Source organism: Oncorhynchus kisutch, linkage group LG12, assembly GCF_002021735.2.
Source record: "Oncorhynchus kisutch isolate 150728-3 linkage group LG12, Okis_V2, whole genome shotgun sequence".
Taxonomy (NCBI): domain Eukaryota; kingdom Metazoa; phylum Chordata; class Actinopteri; order Salmoniformes; family Salmonidae; genus Oncorhynchus; species Oncorhynchus kisutch.
The window spans coordinates 35,533,860-35,558,093 of NC_034185.2; the positions used below are offsets into that span (position 1 = coordinate 35,533,860).

The following is a 24,234-nucleotide window of genomic DNA, read 5'->3' on the forward strand; positions in this document are numbered from 1 at the left end:
TTGAAACCAGTCTATCAGTGTAATAAAACCTCAGAGTTGTGTATCCTCCTCAAAGGAGGAACTTCTTTTTACAGATCAACTTCACAGTTCACAATCCAAAGAACACACAATTGCCTCAATTGTTATGTGAGAAGTACATCAATTGCTGTGCCCAGTCCACCTGGCCGTGGTGCTGCTCCAGTTTCAACTGTTCTGCCTGCGGCTATGGAACCCTGACCTGTTCACCGGACGTGCTACCTGTACCAGACCTGTGTATTCAACTCTCTAGAGACAGCAGGAGCGGTAGAGATACTCTTAATGATCGGCTATGAAAAGCCAACTGACATTTACTCCTGAGGTGCTGACTTGCTGCACCCTCGACAACTACTGTGATTATTATTATTTGACCATACTGGTCATCTATGAACATTTGAACATCTTGGCCATGTTCTGTTATAATCTCCACCCGGCACAGCCAGAAGAGGACTGGCCACCCCTCATAGCATGGTTCCTCTCTAGGTTTCTTCCTAGGTTTTGGCCTTTTTAGGGAGTTTTTCCTAGCCACCGTACTTCTACACCTGCATTGCTTGCTGTTTGGGGTTTTAGGCTGGGTTTCTGCACAGCGCTTTGAGATATCAGCTCATGTAAGAAGGGCTATATGAATTGATCAATAACTTTTGTGTTGTCCTTTTTGCTTCTATGGCTTTGGACGCCGCAGGCTCTGTATGTGTGTGCGTGCATTTGTTTTTCAGGGGGTTGGGTTAATCGAAAATACATTTCTGTGATCTGAAAATTATGATGGCCTCTCAAGTATTCCTCTTGTATTCTCCCACCAAAGAGGAACGGTTCACCAGAGCTTCCCAGACTTCATCTTCCTGACAGGCAAATAGATTGGAGATCCTGAAGCTGAAAGGAGAGATCAACGCTCAGGTTGCCATCGATCTCTGTAGTAAAGCATTGCTAGCATTCCTGCAGCGACATCTAGGTAAGGATCTGTATGGTGTTCATTTGATTTGTAAAGGAGGGTTGCTTCAACATTTGCCTGGAAACCCGATGTTGAAATGCATTCTACCTTTGGCAGAAATTAGCATTTGAATCAGGAGTTAGAGGTCAGGTCCGATGAAGTGAGGAAGAACAGATGTCACTAAAGTTCTGTCTAGCAACAGAGATGCATTTGCTGTTCAGATGTGTAGGAGGAGACTCAGCCTAGGAAAAAGGGTTAAATATCAGTGCTTGTGTGAAAATGTCTTTGTCTAATGCAGCTGTATTGATCCCCTGGGAAGAATTCAACTTGGTTAATCTTTCATAGTGTCCGGTGACTTTTTTTTACTCTGAGAATTAGAACCTGACAGGTCCCATATTCCTAGCACACAATAATTACATCAAGCTTGTGACTACAAACTCGTTGGATGCATTTGCTGTTTTGGTTGGGTTTCATATTATTTTGTGCCCAATAGAAATGAATGGTAAAAAAATGTGTTGTTGGAGTCACTTTTATTGTAAATAAGAATAGAACGTTTATTAAAACACTTAATGTGGATGCTACCATAATTACAGATAGTCCTAAATGAATCGTGAATAATGATGAGTGAGAAAGTTAGACACGCAAATATCATACCCCCAAGACAGGCTAACCTCTCACCATTAAAGCCAATTTATGCTTGTTCTGGAAATGATGTCCGGAAGCTCATTACCGAGGGTGTGATGCAATTGCAGAGCCTCTGGAGGCTTGTGGAGGCCAAAGTAAGCTCCATATGGGGATGAGGTGCGCCTCCCAAATTGTGTAACAATACGGAGGGCTCCGCATAGCGCCATATAGCTCCGCATTGACATGATTGGTTGACGGTAGGTGGGGACGGTACATCCTGTATAAACACAAACTCGCTTCCTTGACAACAAACCTGGAGAACATTGATGAAAGGCTATCAAAACAAGTTCACAAGTAAAAACATATTTATGATACCTTGTGTAGGGATTTCAAAGACATGAACATGTGTTTGAACTCCTGGAAAGCGATCGGGGAGGTAATGGGGAGAGGCAGTAAAGAGGTCAATGGAATGCCGACTGTGGGGGATAGAAGGACGCACACATTCAACAAATCTGATCTAACAAAGTCGATATTTGATTGATGTATTGTAAGAGGCCCACAATGTGCCTACTAAAATCTGATTTGGATATATCTGGCTGTTTTCGTTGCGTAACATTTAGAAGCTGTACCTTTTTCGGGTTTATAAAAAAGTTAGTATTTAACTGTAATGCTGTTGATGACGATGATATGAAGATGTATTGGGGTTGACGTCCATTGCATGCTAGGAATATGGGACCAAATACAAAACATGGGGGTGATATTTATGCCTCTTTCTCACTCATCAGTATTCACGATGCATTCAGGTGTATCCGCAATCATGGCAGCATCCACATTCATGTGGAAATGTTTAAAGACATATCATATTCTTATTTACAAAAAAGTGACTCCAATATGACACAATATATTATTTACCATTCATTTCTATTGGGCACAAAATAGTCTGAAACACAACCCCAACTAACAGCAAATGCATCCAACAACTTTGTAGATTCACAAGCTTGATGTAATCATTGCATGCTAGGAATATGGGACCAAATACAAAACATTTGACTACTTCAATACATTCAATAGGTGAATTTGTCCCAATATTTTTGGTCCCCTAAAATGAGGTGACTATGTACATAAAGTGCTCTAATTTCTAAATGGTTCACCCGATATGGATGAAGATACCCTCAAATTAAAGCTGAAATCTGCACTTTAACCATTGTCATTGTATCATTTAAAATCCAACATGCTGGAGTAGAGCCAAAACAACAAAATATGACATGGACATGGGTCTCTGCACCGACCATTCAAAGGTGCTCTCTAAAGCAACCAGCGTCTCCGTCAGTCGCTCCACTCTGCCTGATACTATCTGCCAGTAGTAGTCTGCTCCTATCAGGACAGAGAGTTCAGGATCATTGTCATCTCCTGGAAAGTCTGCGAGCTGCAGTCCATTTCTATTGAGCTCATATTGAATCTGTTCACCAGGAACCCTCATCACAGCTGTGCACACTTGTGGGGTTTCAATTGTCTCTATCTCTATTCTCTGCTGTTTGTCCCAGACTTTCTCCAAGATGACTTTCACTGTGTTGCGTTGGGACGTTGCTGGAGCAGAGGAGCCAAACGTGTGAAGAGTGAGTGCCTCTTGTCTGATTACTGGTAGCTTCAAGCCCTTCACAAGGTTTTCATGTATGAAGTTTCTCTTGACTGCCTCCATCTAGTAAGCAACGAGCTATCTTCCTGCCCGATGGGCCTTCTACCCATGCCTTTGCCGTTTGTAGCAACACACTGTTCTGTCCATCTGGTTTCATCTTCACCGAACGGGGAATAACTGAGGAAACAACAGCATCTGCAGAAACAGTAGAGGGTTGCACCTCACACCTCTTTCCGGTACACACAGCAATGTGATGTCTGCTTCCACATGTTGCACATGACACATCTTTGACTTTACAGAATTTTGCTATGTGTTTCTGTCCTAAACATACAAAGCATCTTCCCATGTTCTTTAGTTTCTCTTTGCGTGTAGCAATATTGTGGTCAGGGCAGTTTTCTGATTTGTGGTCTGCACTGTCACAGAATAGACAGTTATGTTCCTTCTGGCTGGCTGTATGCAGTGCTGCAGCAGATGGCATGTTGGGTCTTTTTGTTTTCATTTCATCGGAGGAGCATGACTTGTTCCATGCTTTGCTCTCGTTCTGTTGGTTGCACGATCTTGTCATTTGTCGCGCTGCTCTGAACCTCCTCCTGTAGGAAACTGACGATCTCAGCCACTTTCCAGTCATCAACCACTCCAATCTCCAACGCACAAATTCTAATACAATTACATATGTAAATAACTGTCAGGAAAATATCTTCAGATACAGCTCAATGAATTAACTTAAACATCAACTCTGTAACCCATTTAAAGCCACAACATACAGTACGTGGTGCCGTGTGTTCACCAGGAGACGGCGTCTCTTCCTCAAGCAGCACATCAGGCTCCCATGGATTAGATTACCATTGGTGTCGTTCGAAGCTTGCACGATGCAGACAACGTGAAGATGCACCACTCTAGCTCTAACTCTACAGCTCTGTTACCGTGTCCTGTGTAGGAGCACAGGACACAATCTTCATACCGGCTTTTCTCTTCAATCTCAGCAAACTGTTCCCGCGCACTCTACAACACAAAGATATTAGCCCTGACAATTCACGTCGACAAATAAATGTACAATACAGTTGAATGCGCCCCACAATCGAGGAGTCGTCTGATCACGTCTGCAGATGGCTGTGTTGGAAGTCTGTTTCGGTATGTGATCATGACAAATCAATCTTCTCTAGTACAGAGTAGATCCTCCTATAATGGAATAGAACATTATCAGTGTCATTCAAAGTTTGATTCTTGTAAAAACAAACGTAAGATGCAACTCTACTAGTCGAAGAGTTCTGTTACCTTGTCCTGTGTGGAAGCACTGGATGCAACCTCTACATTGGTTACCTCTTGAGTCTCTGCTCCCTGCTCTCTGGACACTGCAACATTTACATTGTCATCAATTACGTACACAGAAATACAACAGCCTGAAATGTACCAAAAGGTTTCATATTCTCACTACATGCAGCCATTCTATGGATCCGTAAGATGTCATAATATACCTGAACAGTCTTTATTAGGACTAGATGTTGATTCCCCGGGTAGATCATCCTATAAATGAACAGAATATCACGTGTTCCAACCAATGAGCATATCTTTATTCAACAACTCCCTCTCTAGGTTACTACTTCAAATGTCCTTGCATTGTCCTGTGGGGGGCGCACTTGATACAACATCTGCATTAGGTAGCGTTCTTCATCTCAGACCATGGTCTGTCGACACAACTGCAAAAGGGTATTTACAACGATAATTTAAATCAACAAACAACATGACTGCATTTGCCCCTGTGTGGATTTGGCTGACACCAATCCAATCAGCTGTGATGACATAACCACACAGTCTTCAATGAGACGTACAGCCACTCCAAGACATGAGGTGTCTTCCTCAAGCACGGCATCATCCTAAAATGGAACGGAGTATTTTGAGTATTCATAGTTCAGTTTGATGAAGACAAAGGGAATGGCACTCATTACAAGCAAACTCTTACCTTGTCTGTGTGGGAGCACTTGACACAACCTCCGCATCAGTTGCTGGTTGGATATCAACTAGCTGTTCTGTAAGCACGTCTGGAAGGGCATTGATAATTTACATAAACAGGGTACATTTTGTTGTTGTTTGCATTTGACTAAACGCGTCAAATGAACTCTCGCAAGGTGTTCGATGAATAGCTCCAGACTGCAACCCTTTAGTCGCATTTTGCAACCCCTTGACTTGGCTGTGCGAGTTTTAAAAAATATTGGTTGCACTGGTGCGAGCTACTCATTCTACCTGGCCCCCTCAATCAAAACATCCTATTTATTGGGAGGATAAAACACCATGAATTTGTAAAACAGTAAAGTGCATTATCCTCATGATGCCTTTTATAGAAGTTTATGTCCTTCAACTGTGCTTGCCTTGCTGAGACCAGAGGCTGTAATGAGTGAGCCTTTCACACTCACTCTCCCCCCTTGTGATTGTATAACATTTGAATATGCAATTGCAGAAAAACAACATCTTTGGAAGCAACGAGTTGTCCCTATCAAAGAGGAGAGGTTCTCAGCTTTTGAAAGGTCTAATTGTTATTTCTCAACGATCCTTGTTGAACTCAAAACAGAATGTCTTTACAATCAACATACACTACATGACCAGAAGTATGTGGACATCTGCTCGTCAAACATCTCATTCCAAAATCATGGGCATTAATATGGAGTTGGTCCCCAATTTGTTGCTATAACAGCTTCCACTCTTCTGGCAAGGCTTTCCAACTAGATGTTTGAACATTGCTGCGGGGACTTGCTTCCGTTCACTAATGCTCTTGTGGCTGAAGTTGGGCTCTGATTTTGGACGATTAGGCCTGGCTCGCAGTCAGCATTCCAATTCATTCCAAAAGTGTTTTATGGGGTTGAGGTCAGGGCTCTGTGCAGGCCAGTCAAGTTCCTGCACACCAATCTCGATAAACCATTTCTGTATGGACTTCACTTTGTGCACGAGGGCATTGTCATGATGAAACAAGAAAGGGCTTTCCCCAAACTGTTGCCACAAAGTTGGAAGCACAGAATCGTCTAGAATGTCATTGTGTGCTGTAGCGTTAATATTTCCATTCACTGGATCTAAGGGGCCAAGCCCGAACCATGAAAAACAGCCCAAACCATTATTCCTCCTACACCAAACTTTACAGTCAATACTATGCAATCGGGCAGGTAGCGTTCTCCTGGCATCTGCCAAACCCAGATTCGTCCATCAAACTGCCAGATTATAAAGCGTGATTCATCATTCCAGAGAACGCGTTCCACTGCTCCAGAGTCCAATGGCGGCAAGCTTTATACCACTCCAGCCGACGCTTGGCATTGCGCATGGTGATCTTAGGCTTGTGTGCGGCTGCTCGGCCGTGGAAACACATTTCATGAAGCTCCCAACGAACAGTTCTTGTGCTGACGTTTGAACATATTGGTACATATGCAGAAACACACATGAAATGTGATGTAAAAGGTAAAAATATATAATCTGCCTAAATATATCATCAAAGGTGTATCATCAAAAGTTATACCCAACAAATGGGCAAAACACCAAATCAATAGATAAGCATATCAAATGCCTTTAGTGATGGAGAATGTCATTTGCCTAGTTTGAGAGCTATTTCCAAGAATGATCTTTGGTGTCTGGTAGTGCGGCTTGTTGCTTTCAACTCCTGAGAGCATACTGTTGCTGTGTACGTGTTAGACATTTGTGCAGAGCACTTGTGTGATCGTGCAGGAGCACAAGTTGTAGGAAGTGCCAATGATGTGGCTGCAGCATCTCTGAACACTTTCTATGTCCTTGGAGAGACAAGAGAAATTATTCTACTCAATGATATGTTCTGTTAACATGTAGACCATGTCGCTTGATTTATTTCTGTCCTGTACACTACTTAAAGAAAAGTCAAATGTACACAGAACTAGAGGAAGGAAGGAATACCATGTCTGATTAACTAATCAAATTAATATGACCATAGTAGCACTTTCCTGCAGTCAAATGACTACTGGCTTCATGGTTGGAATGTCATTAATATTTTTCATAATTTCATAATTCATGTATATAAGGCTAATATTAGCATGCAAACTCATAATGGAATACATTTAAACTTTATATATGACATGGTACATGTGTTTTTGTTTTTTAAGCCCATAACCATGTGTGTGAGGAGTAAACTTTGAAACATCAAGTCTAGTACATAGCTCACTGAGGTGTGAAATAATGGGCAGTGGTGTAAAGTACTGAAATAAAATACTGTAAAGTACTAATTAAGTGTTTTTTGGGGGGGTATCTTTACTTTACGATTTATATTTTTTTACTACTTTTACTTTTACATCACGACATTCCAAAAGGAAAAGTATGTACTTTTTACTCCATACATTTTCCATGACACCCAAAAGTACATGTTACATTTTGAATGCTTAGCAGGACTGGAAAACTGGTCCAATTCACACACTTATCAAGAGAACTTCCCTGGCCATCTCTACTGCCTCTGATCTTGTGGACTAAACACAAACACTTAGTTTGTAAATTATGTGTTTGTGTGTGTGTTGAAGTGTGCCCCTGGCTATATGTAAATACTATTTTTTTTTTTTACAAGAAAAGTGTGCAGTCTGGTTTGCTTAATATAAGGAATTTTAAATTATTTGTACTTTTAATTTTGATACTGAAGTATATTTGAGGAATTACATTTACTTTTGATATTTAAGTATATTTAAAACCAAATACTTTTAGTCTTGTGCTCAAGTAGTATTTTACTGGGTGACTTTCACTTTTACTTGAGTCAATTTCTATGAAGGTATCTTTACTTTTAATCAAGTATGACAATTGGATACTTTTTCCACCACTGATAATGGGTCACCTGTGTGACATGAGCCACAATAATGATTAGACACAATACTGGTATTTGCTGATCACCTTCAGAATAAAGGTCCCCATTAAAATAAATTCAAACGGATACAAATAGTGGAATCAAGCCATATATTTCGGCTAATTGAAGCTAAACAAGGTTGGAATGTTGTTACGTAATTTAAAATGAAATACAATAATGTGACAATTAACATTTAAAAAACTGTTGAAATCCAACTGTGGATGCGATGGACTGTATAATTGCATGGGGGGCATGCTCGCATGCACTGTACAGCCTTACCTATGGATTGTGCACCCATGATCAGGGGAAGAAGACGGATTTTTTTTTACATTTAAAGAAATGTACTTGTCAGGTCAGGGATTTAATCCAGCAACCTTCCGGTTACTGGACCAACGCTCGAACCACTAGGCTACCTGCCGCTACCTGCCATTATCTTTGCCTTCTTGGGTACAGGAACAATGGGGGTCATCTTGAAGCATGTAGGGACAGCAGACTGGGGTAGGGAGCGATTGAATATTTCCGTAAACACACCAGCCAGCTGGTCTGCGCATGCTCTGAGGACACAGCTACGGATGCCGTCTGGACCGGCAGCCTTGCGAGGGTTAACACGTTTAAATGTCTTACTCACGTCGGCCAAAGAGAAGGAGAGGGGGGTGCCGCAATAATTGCAAAATGCACACCGTTTTTTCGCACTGAACGCAGCCCTGGGCAAAAATGCCTGTGACAAGCACGCTAGTGGTCGTCGAGCATTGGGTGGGCGGTTACTCCTGGTTGTGTAAACAGTGACCATAGCAACCACAATGGTCCTTGGTACAAAGAGTACGATGCGTCTGATGGGCATCTCGATTACACAGTGTTACCTGCAACGTGCTGAAATGTAAAAAAAAACAAAAAAAAGTCAATCTTAAACTTGAAGCTAGTAAAGCCAAGATGGGTGCTTAGCCATAAATAATGAAGTGCACTGTCTTTCAGGCTGAAGAGATTAACTCAGTGTTTGAGATATTATTGAAATGACAATCCAAGCACTTTTCCCCCATAGCATCTAACATAAGAGAAAATCCGTGGTTATCAGTAACTCCATCAGAAGACAATTAGCTATGTTTGTCCAAATCCAGTTCCTGTTTCTGTGTGTTCTGTGTGCAGAGTTGTACCGCATGTCCCTATATAGCACCCGGATATCCTCTAGTAGTCTAGTCAAACATGTAACCTCCTCTTTCAGTATGAACCACACAAATCAAATCACATAGACACAGTTCGATGACTTCAGATCATTTGTATTCGAGGATGTTTCTTGACGGAGGGGCCATGTCATTCTATGTGATGTACATTGTGCTCGTTCGGTTCACAATTCATTGGAAGTTGTCTGAGCTCAAGGACAACCACTGAGAGAAGGACCAGATACAGACTGCAGTCATAGACATACATCATTGGTTACAGTTACATTCACTTCTTTAACTAACAATTGAAAGCTCTTGCCAAGAATGATCTTTGGTGTCTGGTATTGCGGCTTGTTGCCTTGAACTCGTGAGGGCATACTGTTGCTGTGCATGGGTTAGATATTTGTGCAGAGCACTTGTGTGATTGTGCAGGAGCACAAGTTGTAGGAAGTGCCAATGATGTGGCAGCAGCGTCTCTGAAAGCCGCCCAAGTCCCTGGAGAGACAAGAGACTTGATTCCACTCACTGATATGTTCTGTTGACATGCAGACTATGTCACTTGACTTATTTCTGTCCTGTACACTACTTAAAGAAAATTAACATGTACACAGAATTAGAGGAAGGAAGGAATACCATGTCTGATTATTTAACTAGGCAAGCCAGTGAAGAACAAATTCTTATTTACAATGACAGCCTACCCCGGCCAAACCCTAACCCGGGCGACGCTGGGCCAAGTGTGCGCCAACCTAAGGGACTCCCAATCACACCGGTTGTGATACAGCCTGGAATCAAACCAGGGTCTGTAGTGATGCCTACTAGCACTGATATGCAGTGCCTTAGACCGCTGCGACACTCAGGATCCCTAAAAGTTACCAATCACATGTATATGACCATAGAAGCCTTTTTCTGCTGTCAAATGAGTAGTGGCCTCATGGATGGAATGTTATTAAAAAAATTCTAAATTCCATAATTAATAAACATAATTTCAAAGAATCTGCTGAAAATCTGGTGTTTCTATGTCAAACAGTTTTGTTATATTTCAGAACTTCTGTGGTGTATATAAAGTCTAATATTGGGATGCAATCTCAAAATGGAATACATTTCAACTCTATATCTGACATGGTACCGTTGTCTTCTTTTTTTTAAGCCCATAACCATGTGTGTGAGGTGTATACTTTGGTTTCAAAGTAGATTTTTTTAAGACTAACAAGAAACACTCTGTGTGACCCTGATTTAGCCCACTGCAGTAAAAGTTTATTAAGGCAAAATCACTACAAACCAACTATAAACTCTTTGTCTCGGCATTTAAATGCATGAGTAATTCATAAAAACGAGTTCAGATTTCTTTGGCTTTTATAAACCAACAGTCTAACTTGCAAGTTAACTAGCTAGCTAACTTAGATGGTGAAGCAAGGCATTCTTGATATTGTTTGTTTGTGTCTGTAGGTGAGGGGTGGGGTGGGGAGCCTAATTCAAGTACTACTTTACTTGTAGCTGTATTATTTTAGTCTGGCTTTTTGGGGAGTTCTCAGAGATGGACTGATGAGCAATGGTGGAAAAAGGACCCAATTGTTATACTTCAGTAAAAGTTTAGATACTTTAATAGAAAGCTACTCCAGTAAAAGTGAAAGTCACTCAGTAAAATACTACTTGAGTAAAAGTCTAAAAGTATTTGGTTTTACATTTATTTAATTATCAAAATTAAATGTAATTGCTAAAATATACATAAGTATCAAAAGTAGATTAAAAGTATAACTCATTTCAAATTCCTTATATTAAGCAAAACCGTTTTCTTGTTTTTAAAATTCACGGATCGCCAGGGGCACACTCCACCACTCAGACATTATTTACAAAAGATGCATTTGTGTTTAGTGATTCCACCAGACCATAGGCAGTAGGGATGACCACGTGTTATTTTGATGCATGAAGTGCATGAATTTCACAATTTTCCTGTACTGGTAAACATTCAAAATGTACCAGGTACTTTGGGTTGTCAGGGAAAATGTATGGAGTAAAAAGTATATTTTCTTTAGGAATGTAGTGAAGTAAAAGTAAAAGTTGTCAAAAATATAAATTGTAAAGTGAAGTACAGATACTTTAAAGTACTACTTTAGTAGTTTTTTGGGCCTGTATGGTAAAGTCTTTCATATGTGTAGTAGTTTGTTGTTTGTTTCATTTGTGTCAGCTTTGAGTTCAATCTAAGCCACAGATCGTTAACTTCCTCCATTTTGTACTTGACCACTATTGACGCAGTCCCGAATTCATTCAAGCAGCACTTTGAGAGCAAGCATCCCAAGTCTACAATTGTCCCAGTACTGGTTGATGTGCAGGCCTAAGTGACCACACACAAATGAGTGTAAAACCACCACGTTGTCAATAAAAGGCTGTCCTCAATGCTTAACTTGTATTGCCTATGGCTCAATTTGTGGATATGCTGTGATCACTCATCGTCTTTAATGTTGTGATTCACAGACACACGATGACCACGATTTGAATGCTGCGACTGAGACGGAATGACATCGAGGGACACACGCGAGACCCCGAGTATGACTGAACATGGGCCGGATATTTGTGATAACGACCTAAAAGAGGTGCAGAAGCACACCAGCACCCCATTTGATGTGTATTCCATGGCCAACCATCTCTCTAACTACCCCTTATTCCACACTGTAGCACTCACTTCGGTAATCATGAAGTGCTTTGAGAGGCTGGTTATGGCACATATTAACTCCACCATCCCAGCCACTCTAGACCCACTCCAATTTGCATACCGCCCCGACAGATCCATAGACGACGCAATCTCAATTGCTCTCCCTCGCCCACCTAGATAAGAGGAATACCTATGTGAGAATGCTGTTCATTGACCACAACTCAGCATTCAAGACCATTGTCCCCTCCAGCTCGTCATCAAGCTTAGTACTCTGGGTATGAACGCCTCCCTCTGCAACTGGATCCTGGACTCCCTGACATCACCTCCACCACGCTGACACAGGGGTGTGTGCTTAGTCCCCTCCTGTACTCTCTGTTCACCCATGACTGCATGGCCATGCACAACTCCAGCACCATCAAGTTCGCTGACAACTCAACGGTGGAAGGCCTGACCAGGCCTAAAGGGGGAGGTCTGTGACCTGGCAGTGTGGTGATGGAGCAACAACCTCTCCCTCAATGTCAGCTAGATCAAGGAGTTGATCGTGGACTACAGGAAACAGTGGGGGTGAACATGCCCCCGTCCACATCGACGGGGCGGCAGTGGAGCAGGTAGCTAATGCTACTCTCTGTTTATCATATATGCATAGTCACTTTAGCCATATCTACATGTACGTGCTACCTCAATCAGCCCGACTAACCGGTGCCTGTATATAGCCCCACTACTCTTATTTTTCACTGTTTCTTTACTGTTGTTTTTATTTCTTTACTTACCTATTGTTCACCTAACACCTTTTTGTTTGAAATTGCACTGTTGGTTAGAGCCTGTAAGTAAGCATTTCACTGTAATTTCTACACCTGTTGTATTCGGCGCACATGACAAATAAACTTTGATTTGATTTGAGATAGCTTCAAGTTCCTCTGCCTCCAAATCACTAAAGACTTCAAATGGTCCAAACACACGAAGAAGGCGCGACAGTGCCTCTTCCCCCTTAGGAGGTTGAAAAAGTTTGGCATGGGCCCTCAAATCCTCAAATGGTTCTACAGCTGTAACATTGAGAGCATATTGACTGGCTGCATCAGTGCTTGGTATGGCACTAGCACCGCCCTCCATCGCATGGGGCTACAGAGCGGGAATGGCGCTACAGTGCAGACAGCCCAGTACATCACTGGGGCCGAACTCTGCCATCCAGGACCTCTATATCAGGCGGTGTGAAAAGAAGGCCCGGAAAATCGTTAAAGACCTTAACCACCCAAGCCATAGACGATTTTGTCTGCTGCCGCATGGCAAGAAGTACCGGTGCATCAAGTCTGACACCAACAGACTCTAGAACAGCTTATATCCCCAATCAATACGACTGATACAGTAAATAGCTACACAGACTATCTGAGTTAACCTTGTATGTTTATTGACCTTTTATTTCAGTTTTTGCACTCTCTCCATGCACACTCACAGGGCCCTACACACTCACACACACTGTGAATCAAGTGTTCTGGATACCCTAATTGTGAAGAAGGTGGATTTTGAGGAATTTATAGCCACAGTGATTCATTGTACAGCACAAGTGTCTTAGAAGCTGAAGTCCAAGAAGCTGGATATCATTATATCTGCAGCCAAAAAGTTTTTGGGGCTCCAAGACTTCATGGTACAAACACAAAAAGGACTATTGTCGCTGGGGAATGTTCTGCCCTCACAGGAGGCTTCTGATTAGAATTAGATTTTTGTTTTGTTAATAAATGTTTTAGTAGTTTGTATCAAATTTTATTTATTTTTACCCACATGTTTTCCTTTTTGGGATGCTTATTATTAACCAGCACAGTAGGTGGCGGAATGCACATGTAATTGTTGCTAACGCCATTATACCATAGAAGAAGAAGAAGAAATAGCATTGTCTGGAAACGGAAATACGTAAACAAGCTGCGTCTGTCCGTGTTGTGTCGACGACCAAAGCTGTACGCAATTTTTGTTCTTAGAACATTTTGTACGGAAAATATACAACTATGGCTATGCAAGCAGCTAAACGAGCTAATGTAAGTTCACATTTGTCATGTTTTTTTGTGTTCAAATTATAGCTACAATCAACTGAGTCAGGTTTTATGTCTAGAAATACAGAACTAGCGTGGTAGCTGGATGGCTGACGACGCGTACTGTTAGCTAGCCACGTTAACGTTTTAAGAAACTAAATACAGACGGATGGCTTCATCGATTTTAATTTTAATTTTATGAAGACATTAACTATAAAACACAACTTAAATTGATTTTTTTGTGGGGAAATAATAGCTTGCCTTTTTTACTGAAGTCTCGAGGCTAGAAAGCGAACTATGCGAGTGAGCTAGTAGCTTGCTTTCAACTGCGTAACTAACGTTAGTAACGTTGACATTACTGTTTATAACTTGGCACAGTTGTTGATACTTATTTGACTTGATTTGGTTATCATTTTAAAAAGCCCCGTTTGTGCCGGCACTTAAAATTAGGGCCAAATTAGAGTTGTCTCGAATGTAATTCTCAAATTCGAGCTGGGTCGAGGGAAACTCAGGCCTGCGCAATTGGTGCCAGCTCAATTAGAATTCGGGCTAGTGACGTCTTTATTATGGTACCACCAAGCAGATCACTGCTGGATGCGCCACAGCAGTCTAAGGCACTGCATCTCCGTGCTAGAGGTGTCACTACAGACCCTGGTTCGATTCCAGACAGTATCACAACTGGGCGTGATTGGGAGTCCCATAGGGCAGCGCACAATTGGCCCAGCAACGTCCGGGGTAGGCCGTCATTGTAAATTGGAGTTTGTTCTTAACTTGCCTAGTTAAATACATTAAAACTAGTGGTGCATGACTCCGACCCTTGTGATTAGAGTCGTAGGAGTCAACTCTGGCTCGACTCCCTAAGTGCGCTGAAACAATGTACACACAATACACCATTTCATTATTATGGAGTCCGACTAGGAAGACTCAATTTGCATTTTAGTGGAATGACATGAGCATGATTCTGCCCATTTGCCCATAAAATTACTGTTTTTGTTTGAATATAGGTGATGTGTGAACTAGAATATTAGTGATATTTCTGCTGTGTGAAGCCTTGATGGATCCCATTGGATGATGCGTGCACTCTACGCTGATAAGCCTATTTTCCATGTTATTGCCTTGTTCAGGCAAGCATTACCAGAGATGTTGGTTCTGTAATTATTATCCAAGCATGTGCGTTATTCCAGAGGATGATTCACACACAATTTGTTTTCCAAAATGCCCCTTGTAATGATTTTTCTTCAAATTGAATTGACCAACAGAAGCCTGGAGGTTATTGTCGGCATGAAGATATTTCAAAGTCATGTCTAGATGATAATAGGCTACACTGATAGCTCGTGCTCGGCCGCCTAATGTATAGTTCTCCCATATTATTTACATTGATGAAGTGAGCTCATAATCATTATTTTAGCGATCCATCCATGGTAGATGTCCTTCCTGATGACAATGCCCCCACATCCTGCTGATTTGAGCTGCTGAATCGCATTTGCGCCTGACTATGTTTATGGATGAGAAAGTGAACTTGCCATTTCCAACTAGTTTAGCGGGGATGCTGCTTTGTGATCTATTGCCTAGGGCATTGCTCTCCAACCATGTTCGTGGAGAGCTTCCATCCTGTAGGTTTTCACTCCAACCCTAATCTAGCGCATCTGATTCAACAATTAGCTGGTTGATAAACTGAATCAGGTTAGTTACAACTTGGGTTGGAGTGGAAACTTACAGTAAGGTAACTCTCTAGGAACAGGATTGGTGAGCCCTGACCTAGGACATCAACAGCCATCCAGTCTTTCATTAAATAAGCTATAGGCAATACTTTTTACTGCACATTTAGGCCTAATTAAACTGATGCATGTGGCAATGTTCAACTTCAATTCACTGGCACTATGAAGAATAGCTTAGCCATTCTCATTGATAGCCTAATATACTTTTGGTGAATTTACGAAGCGTTGCTAAATACAGATGACCAAGATCTCGTTTATGTGCACGGTTCTGACTGCCTGGCCTGATCCTCTCTCCCTCGCCTGCTCCGGTTTCTCTTTACTATGAAGAACGCTAGTGTGTGTTAGGTCTGTTGTGTGTAGAATAGCTCAGCCTACTCATTGATAGCCCCTACTTTAGTGAACGTGCGCAAGGCAGTGCAAGCCAAGAAATGCAGCATTGCGATAGCCTACATCTTTTGATTACAGATCGACAGTTCTGTCTGCCTGCCTGACTGGTGGCCGACAAGCCTGACTGTGTCCCTCCAATCTCTTTCCCTCGCTAGCTCACTCTTTCTTTCTTTGCTGTCCTGGTGAGGGTGAATTAAATTCTCCAATATTTTGCTAGCTAGCAATATTAGCGAAGCCAGCTGCAGTCACATATTGGCTATCTATCAACGTAACATATTTTATTTCTGGAGGCAGTGGAAATGCAATTTGAGCCAGCCCAACCTGGGTTGATTTCAAAGTGCCAATGGAAACATGGCTTAAATAGAGCTTATCAGTTACAAATTCTGTTTCCTTTGCAGATTCGATTACCACCTGAAGTCAACAGAATACTCTACATTAGAAATCTACCATACAAGATCACAGCTGAGGAAATGTACGACATCTTTGGGAAATATGGACCAATACGACAGATTCGAACGTAAGTTGAAGATTGTGGCTCTGGGTGGGATCAGCCCAATTCTAGGTATAATCTTCTCATGTGTAGTCTGCAGAACTGTGGCAGGTGTTCAACCACAAAGTCTCATCCCTGTCTTCTATGTCTGTCTTGTTGTGCCCTGTTTTCAGTGGAAACACACCGGAATCAAGAGGGACAGCTTACGTGGTCTACGAGGACATCTTTGATGCCAAGAACGCCTGTGATCACCTGTCTGGATTCAACGTCTGTAACAGATATCTTGTAGTTTTATACTACAATGCAAACAGGGTACGTAGATCTATGGATGATCTATTCTATCAAGGACTTGGCAAAGTCTCTTACCATTGTTGATAAATCATCTCAAGGGGTATCTGGTAGGGATGAATAGAGAAATTATACTGAACAAACAGTGTAGTCAATGCTGGTACATTACATTTTACCCTGTAGGTGTCTGGTGGAAGAGTCCAGCTCTGTGATCATTTCAATTAAACTGAGACAAAGCAATTTGATGTGCCACGAGAAACAGGATGAACCACAGATATTGCGGACAAGCGATGCAAGATGATGCACTCACACAGAGGATCTGCATGGGTGCGCTACTGCACTTTGCTGCAATGTGAAGCTGCGGGACCAATACATCGGAGAAGTTTAGCCTCGCTCTTCGCACTTGTTATGACCAATGATACAGCGTACCATCTCCGTAACGTGAGCCGCAGTTTTAACAACTCGCGCTGATCTGAGACATGATATACCGTACGCAAAAGGCAGCTTGTCTGCGAACCAAAGCCAGCTTGAAGTAGTTTTGCCCTTTTAGTCTATTTTTCTTGGCAGCCAGAGCATCGCAGAGACGTAGATTCACAGAAACACAATATCAAATATACATTCACAAATCTCAATAATAGTACAACTAAATAGGAAAATGGCCCTTGGAAAATCCCTTTTGGGGCGGAGCCTTGCCGGCGTCTCGGGGAGGGTGGGGTTGAGCGTGGTGTAATTGTATCTAATGTCCAATGAAATTGGGAGTATAGCAAGTGAAGTGATCAATAGAGCTAGCTAGATCATCCAATGTAGAATGCACTTTGTCTTGTTTTAAATACATGCCTAAAATGTTGAAAGGTTCAGTGTGCAGGCCAGGGTGAGTTGCCATTTTCCTACTAATACATATATTTTTAAACCAGGTTACTTACCTGTAAAAGTTTTGCTTTGAGAAAAGTTTAATGTTTACTGTTAACCAGAGAAAATCGCAGCTATTGCGTCACTGACGTTTGTGGCCACATCTCGTCACGCTCGTGACGGGGGTATGACGGTACGCTCTCCTCGCGCTGTTGTAGTTTCACTGCTCGTTGTTGTAGAAGTTGGCCCGATATTGTGGTTTACTATGTACATCACTGACTCTACCATTAAGGTGCTAGGTAAGTGTTTGCCGGACAAGTCTGCCTGTCTGATTTGTGGAAGAAAAAAAACAATGTATAGTTTTGCCCTTGAGCGTGTAAAATTCATGGTTTCCATGTCACTCTTTCTCTCTCAGGCGTTCCAGAAGATGGACACCAAGAAGAAAGAGGAGCAGCTGAAGCTTCTGAAGGAGAAATACGGCATCAACACAGATCCCCCAAAATAGACTCTCCTTTTTCCCCCTCTTCCCCATTGTCCTTCCCTGGTACAGAGTGTGCATTTTGACAAGTGTGAAGTTGTTTGTTGCTAAATTTAGCATGCAGGTGTTTTCTACTTTTGTTAGATTTCATTGCGTTTGGCAGGCCTGTTTTTTAATGTTGTTTTTTTAACTTTGTTTCTGTGGTGCATATTGAACACATACCATCTCTGAAAAATCTTCCACAAAATGTATGCATCAAATCTATTCATACAAATTCACTTTTAGATTTCAGAGTCTGTCAAATAAATGTATTTTGGTAAAATTGTCCTTTTTTTATAAAAGCTGCTGGCCATACGTACGTCTTGTGTGAATGCACATCTGTTATAGCACTCTTGGTGAAAAGGTAACAAGTTCCAGGTCAAAGTAGAGGTATAGGTCACAATCGTTGCATACAGCCACACACGACTGCCTGCAGTTCTATTGTATATTATATACACACACACAATGTCTTTCACACTATCCTGAACCGGGGATCTTTGCAGTCAGTATTTCACAGTATAACAGCCTGTTTTTATTTTGTCTCGGCTAACACCATATTTGCCATGGGGATAGTTCAGCTTGTATTTAGAGAACAGATGTTCTGGGAGTTGGTAAATCTATATCCAAGACATCAACAAGAGGACAATCTCTACCATTGCTTTGCCTGCGTATTCTGATATCACTTAACACAAGCGACATCTGGTGGCTATATGTAGTACACATTCAGAAAACAGACCATAGTTATTTTATTAGTTTAAATCACAACACAGAGTAGTGCAGCCATGTTATCAGGGACACAATACATGCTACATGTACAAAATAATCCTTCAGTTGACACTGTTGCCTTTGCTTACATTTGGTATCTGATTAATAATAGTTTTAAGTACAAGCATTTCTGGGCGAAGATGTTCATGTGAAGTTTCAGATTTACAGACGGTCAGCCTAATTTATTGAGGAATGATGGTGGACTTGGTCTTCCTATCGCAGTCAATTTCAAAATAAATGAATCAAATAACTCCTCCCAAATGTGCAGATGACATGTGAAACAAAATGGGTAGTTAAGTTACCAAATTGCAACTAGTGATTTATATAAGCGGTGTCTGCAATCTTTCAACAAGGCAACAGTAAACATGTCCTCCCCCACCAATGATACAGCGCCCTTCCTTGGGCCGATTGGGATCGTGTGACAAACACATTTCTGTTAATTACTATAGCGCCTGCCTTGGGCCAATCGGTGTAATTTTGTAAACGCTGGATCTCTATGGCAACACGCATTATTCACCCAAGTTTCGTCCAAATCGGGCCAGAGCTGTCTGAGAGATTGCGCGTGACCATCGTACGGAGACAGATCCACAGTACCGGGACAACGAAGGTGTACAGGTGAATTACTTAATATTTCCAGTCAAACTGGGGTCTAATAGGCTGCTGCCGAATCTGTTTGTGCTGTCTTGCCAACTCCTATGTCGCGCCGTGACAAGATGGCACAAACCGATCTGGGACCAGGCCAGGGGGTCTCGGGCTTGTTCTAAGAAGTTGTCTTTATGGGAGGACAGGATACACTGCACCTGAAAAGGAGCTACTATACAGTGTGTATGCTTCAGTGAGGGGAATAAAAAAGTACAAAAAGTTGATCAATAAAGAGGAGCGCGTCGTTGGGTACACATTGGGCACACATTGGGCAAACTGTATAGCCTACCAAAACATGAAGGGGTTTTGTCCTCTTGGCTTGGTTCATAAAGAATGGCATTCACTTTGTTCTTTCAACACACTGCTCCTTTTTTTACACTCCTTTTTTAAACTGAAAGAGACAAACAATATGAGATAATATCAATCAATGTCTAACACAATGTCGCTCTGGGCTTAGATCATTTCCTCTTTATATCTATGAGTGGTATTAATAAACTCATGACAGGAACTTCATTGAATTCAGCACATTGATTTGCAACCTGTATCTTCATTGAAGAGATGGTGCGATGACATAGACCAAAACTAAGTGGAACAATAATATGTAGGATGAAATGCACTTAAAACCTCTACATTGTTATTGGGCTGAGCTAATTTTCTAATAGATGTTACATTGCCTCTCATTAGTGATGACTCATAATCTATACTTCCTCCGACAATACTGATGAGGTGGTTTTATTTCAATGTATTTCATTTCTTTCGGTCCAATTCAGCCAAATATTTTTCTTGTATTCATACAGACTTTTGGTTTTGTCGTTAAATATGCCACATTCAATATCTCCTCATTTAAAATGGTTCTCATGAGATGGTAGATTTTAAATAGGGGTATGTTTACTATTATTATCTACAAGGAACATGCTCCCACAAAAATAATGTCTTGACAAATCACAAACAATACATCCCATTCATCAATACTTGTGACCTATACTGTCATATACTTTTCATATTCAAATATTGGATGTTTAACTGTTGAACAGCATTTCGTTGACAAGCTTTGTCTTCGTTATTCTTATAGGATGCAAAATAAGGAGATTATTTTTAAGGCAAAACCTAAAGGCATGCAAATTAACTCCATTTATATTCACCAACAGTACAAGCACATTTGGAAGGAAAACGTTTGTGATGAATAGGCTACTAATCAATCTCTTTATCTATCCAAATCTAATCTTTTAGAAGAATAGATACTTGGTTTGTCAGAAACAGTTACGTTACCATAGGAATTTGACTTGGTCGACATTGCTCAATATATGAAACACGTAGCTTAGCGTCAGTAAACTCAGAATAATAAGTTGTAGCGTAATTCAACATAGCACATCACTGATGCTCAAGCTCCAGTGGAATGAGTGTATGGAAAATACTTTGCGCACTTCACATTTTGGCAGTTGATTTTAAATAATTGAAATATAATATTTATATGTCTGTATATTTGTGCGTATTGTGAATATGTAGTGAGTGTGCAGTTTGTTTGTATCTTGTAGGGTGTGTGTAGCTTGTTATGTGTGTGTGTGTGTATATGTACGTAGAAATTGTTTCTAGCAAATAACATTCTCATGCACACAAGTGTTTCAGACATCAAGAAGTGGATCCATTGAAAGGTAGTCCAAGCATATTTTTTTTCAGTGGAAATAGCTGCAAACTGAATGGAACATGAATCTTCTGTGCAGTCTGTGGCGGTTCTCAAGCTCCCCTTCTCCTCTATTTCTGCAGGTCACACTGCAGGAGTAATACAATGGAAGGGTCGCTCTTTGCTGCCTCTTTGAACTCGTCCAGTGATATCTGGTCGTCGTTGTTCTTGTCCATCTTGCTGAAGATCTTGTCCACTCGCTGCTCGGGCGTCAGGCCGTCCTCGTTCATCTTCATCATGATCACAGTCCCCACCATCTTGTAGATGGCCTTCACAGAGGGGGAGAAATTATAGTTCAATCATCAAGTAGAGACAGTTATAGGTCAACCACGTTCTCCGAAAAACCCAACCTGATTTGTATTCAAGGCACCTACTGTACAAGGGCATAAAGGGCAAGAGGAGGAAATGTACAAATTCAGAAGGTGAAGAGTCAAATCTAAAGTGCAGAACAAAAGGCATTTTTTGAGAAAGACCCCGTAACCATGACTAATATTTCAACACCTTAAACTCATATGACATGAATAGCTGAACCATAGAGATTTGGTTGCATCCTAAAACGGTACCATATTCCCTATAGAGTGAACTACTTTTGACCAGAGCCCTATGGGCCCCGATTAAAAGTGGTGTACTACGTAGTGAATAAGATGCCATTTGGGACACAGAATATGATTCAAGCTTAATCTGTACGAGCTGAACTCTACCTCAATGATCTCCAGCATCTCCACTCGTGTGATCTTGCCATCTCCATCCAGGTCGTACATGTTGAAGGCCCAGTTGAGTTTCTGTTCGAAGCTGCCTCGAGACGTGATAGACAGGGCACAGATGAACTCTCTGAAATCGATGGTGCCGTCCCCGTTCTTATCAAAGGTCCTGAATGCATGCTGGGCAAACTTTGAAGCATCTCCGTAGGGGAAAAACTGAAAGCGAGAGAAAAAGAACAGAAGAGATCCCATTTGTATTAGTTAGAAGGGGAACCCCAGCCTCACAAGCAGGTTCAATCAATCATTCAAGACGATACCACATGTAGCTGTCTATACCTTTGATATTAGTTCATGGCACATACAGTACTGTACAGTACATGATGTGTCTGATCGCCATCCTACTAAGCAGTGTGTGTGTGTGTGTGTGTGTGTGTGTGTGTGTGTGTGTGTGTGTGTGTGTGTGTGTGTGTGCGTGTGCGTGCGTATGCATGCATGGGACTCTGGGTAAGTGTATGTCTGACACTCAGCGTGTATGACACCACAGCATATTGTTGAGAACCCGCAGTGGGATGCAATGCGGACCTAAGCTTTATAGTCAGTCTGGGAGAGGGAGATGGAGAGGAGAGATGCATAGAAAAAAAGGAGGAAAGGAGCGAGAGAAGTGGATAGTGAACGAGGGAGAAGGAGAGAGCAGAACGCTCCCTCTGTTCACGAGATGGAAACATTGTGGCGCTTCGACATGATTAAGCTCTCAGAGTGCAGACTTGTCCAGCCACTGACTTTAACAGTGCCTGCCTGCCTACTTTAGAAGCTATGTTGTCTGCAGCTCAAATGGCTCCCCACTAGGTCTGGTCAAAAGTAGTGCACTTTTCATTGCACCCTGTTCCCCATTAGGGTGGACCCTTCAGTGTTCCTCCCCACAAACTCACAGCTGTAACAAATGTACCCAGTAAATAACAATACACTGTTGAGTGCAAACCCGAAAAGCTTGATAATATCATTTAGAATTCTACCTAAATCTTCCACTATAGTCCAATTACATTCATAATCACATCACAAGGACAGCATTAACAAATCATACTGAGGCTGTGGTTCAGTTGGGTTCTCCAGGGGAAAAGGCCAATTCATTAGAGCAGACCTTCCACTTGCCCTCTCTGATAGCAGGAGTAGAGGTGTTGGAGAATACGAGCTCTGCTCCGCTCTCAGAACACATGCCTTACAATGGGATGTGCCACTGCCAAATAAATCCCTACAGATCTAAATAGTTTTCAAAGTGTTGCCCTGGTTTGTTCTGTAGCTGTTTCTCACACTAAAAAACAACAGAAACACTAACTCCTTTGAATATAATGAATGTATGAAATGCATGAAGTTCTTATGAAGGTACCCTTCAAATGAAAGTTATCTAACACTCGCTGCCTGTCTTTGCATAATGACACTTCCAGAACCCACACCCTGTTTAAAATCTGGACAGCACAGAGCCCAGAGCCCAGAGCACAGGGCACAGAGCCCAGAGCACAGGGCACAGGGCAAGGCTATGAATTCTAATGGCAGCTAGCAGAAGGCAATAGTCCTGGGGAGTGAGTTCTGCAAACTGTCCATCTGCAGAAATGTCCTCCCATAAAAAAAATCTGCCGCAGTGGCAAACTGATCAGACTGCAGTTGAAAGTTAAAGGGAAGAGAGAGGGAAGAGGGAGAGGGAGAGAGAGGAAGATAGAGGGAGGTGGCGAGAAGGGGGACGAAGAGAAAGAGAGACAGATTGAGGGAGAAAGAGAGATGGAGGGATAGAGAGAAAGAGAGAAAATGACACAGAGTGAGTACAGTTACATGCACACAATAATACTATTATTGTAAATGGTCAGATTAATATAATAGTTTGATTGAACTTTTACATGCTTTGCAAGAATAACTATTTCCCTTATAATCCTGTTTAAATTGATACACCTGAAATCAGGCTACCTGATGGGACTTTAGTAAATGCAGAAAATCGTCAATCAAAATAAACGTTCTATATCACAGCCACCATGTTATTTTTGGGAAGCCTATTTGATTCTGGGTTTAGACATACTGAAAGTCTGTCAAGTCTGTATGTGAAAACTATTTCTACGATACATACTTATGCAGACTTCAGTTATGACCTTATGCTGATGAAGATAACCAGAATAAAAAGTGTTAAGATGACTAATGTCATACTCGGCCTAGAGCCATAATCAGTTTAATATCGAATTATTACCGTGAATGCAGTCGTACTTGGTGAGAAACATAGAGATAGCGAGAGAATGAAAGTGAGAGAAGAGGGAGAGACAGAGATAGACAGAGGATGAAAGCGAGAGA

The 24,234-nt window shown here is 41.6% G+C and overlaps 2 protein-coding genes and 1 long non-coding RNA gene across 3 annotated transcripts in view; 1 reads left to right on the plus strand and 2 right to left on the minus strand.

The window, feature by feature from the left end:
* Positions 1-937: 937 nt before the first annotated feature.
* On the minus strand, positions 938-6,010 carry LOC109900301 (uncharacterized). Its single transcript, XR_002256576.2, has 3 exons — positions 4,679-6,010; positions 4,479-4,555; positions 938-4,382 (listed from the first exon to the last, which is right to left on the minus strand). It is a non-coding gene; the product is annotated as an uncharacterized LOC109900301 (long non-coding RNA).
* Positions 6,011-13,733: 7,723 nt separating this feature from the next.
* Positions 13,734-18,433, plus strand: sf3b6 (splicing factor 3b, subunit 6). Its single transcript, XM_020496837.2, has 4 exons — positions 13,734-13,871; positions 16,369-16,487; positions 16,634-16,772; positions 18,013-18,433. The coding sequence occupies exons 1-4, from the start codon at positions 13,842-13,844 to the stop codon at positions 18,100-18,102; spliced, it is 378 nt and encodes a 125-aa protein (XP_020352426.1). The 5' UTR covers positions 13,734-13,841; the 3' UTR covers positions 18,103-18,433.
* A 409-nt stretch (positions 18,434-18,842) lies between these two features.
* Positions 18,843-24,234, minus strand: part of vsnl1a (visinin-like 1a) — a 55,135-nt gene continuing 49,743 nt past the window's right edge. Inside the window, exons 3-4 of the mRNA XM_020496838.2 lie at positions 21,904-22,119; positions 18,843-21,471 (exon numbers count right to left, since the gene is read on the minus strand). Coding sequence (XP_020352427.1) covers positions 21,274-21,471; positions 21,904-22,119 — 414 coding nt within the window. The 3' untranslated portion in view covers positions 18,843-21,273. The remainder of the gene's footprint in view (positions 21,472-21,903; positions 22,120-24,234) is intronic.

Excerpts from the sequence above, each read along its gene's own strand:
- sf3b6 (XM_020496837.2), top strand. The coding sequence starts at position 13,842 with ATGGCTATGCAAGCAGCTAAACGAGCTAAT. Across the intron at positions 13,872-16,368 it reads AAGCAGCTAAACGAGCTAAT|ATTCGATTACCACCTGAAGT; the intron begins GTAAGTTCACAT and ends TTTCCTTTGCAG. Across the intron at positions 16,773-18,012 it reads TATACTACAATGCAAACAGG|GCGTTCCAGAAGATGGACAC; the intron begins GTACGTAGATCT and ends TTTCTCTCTCAG.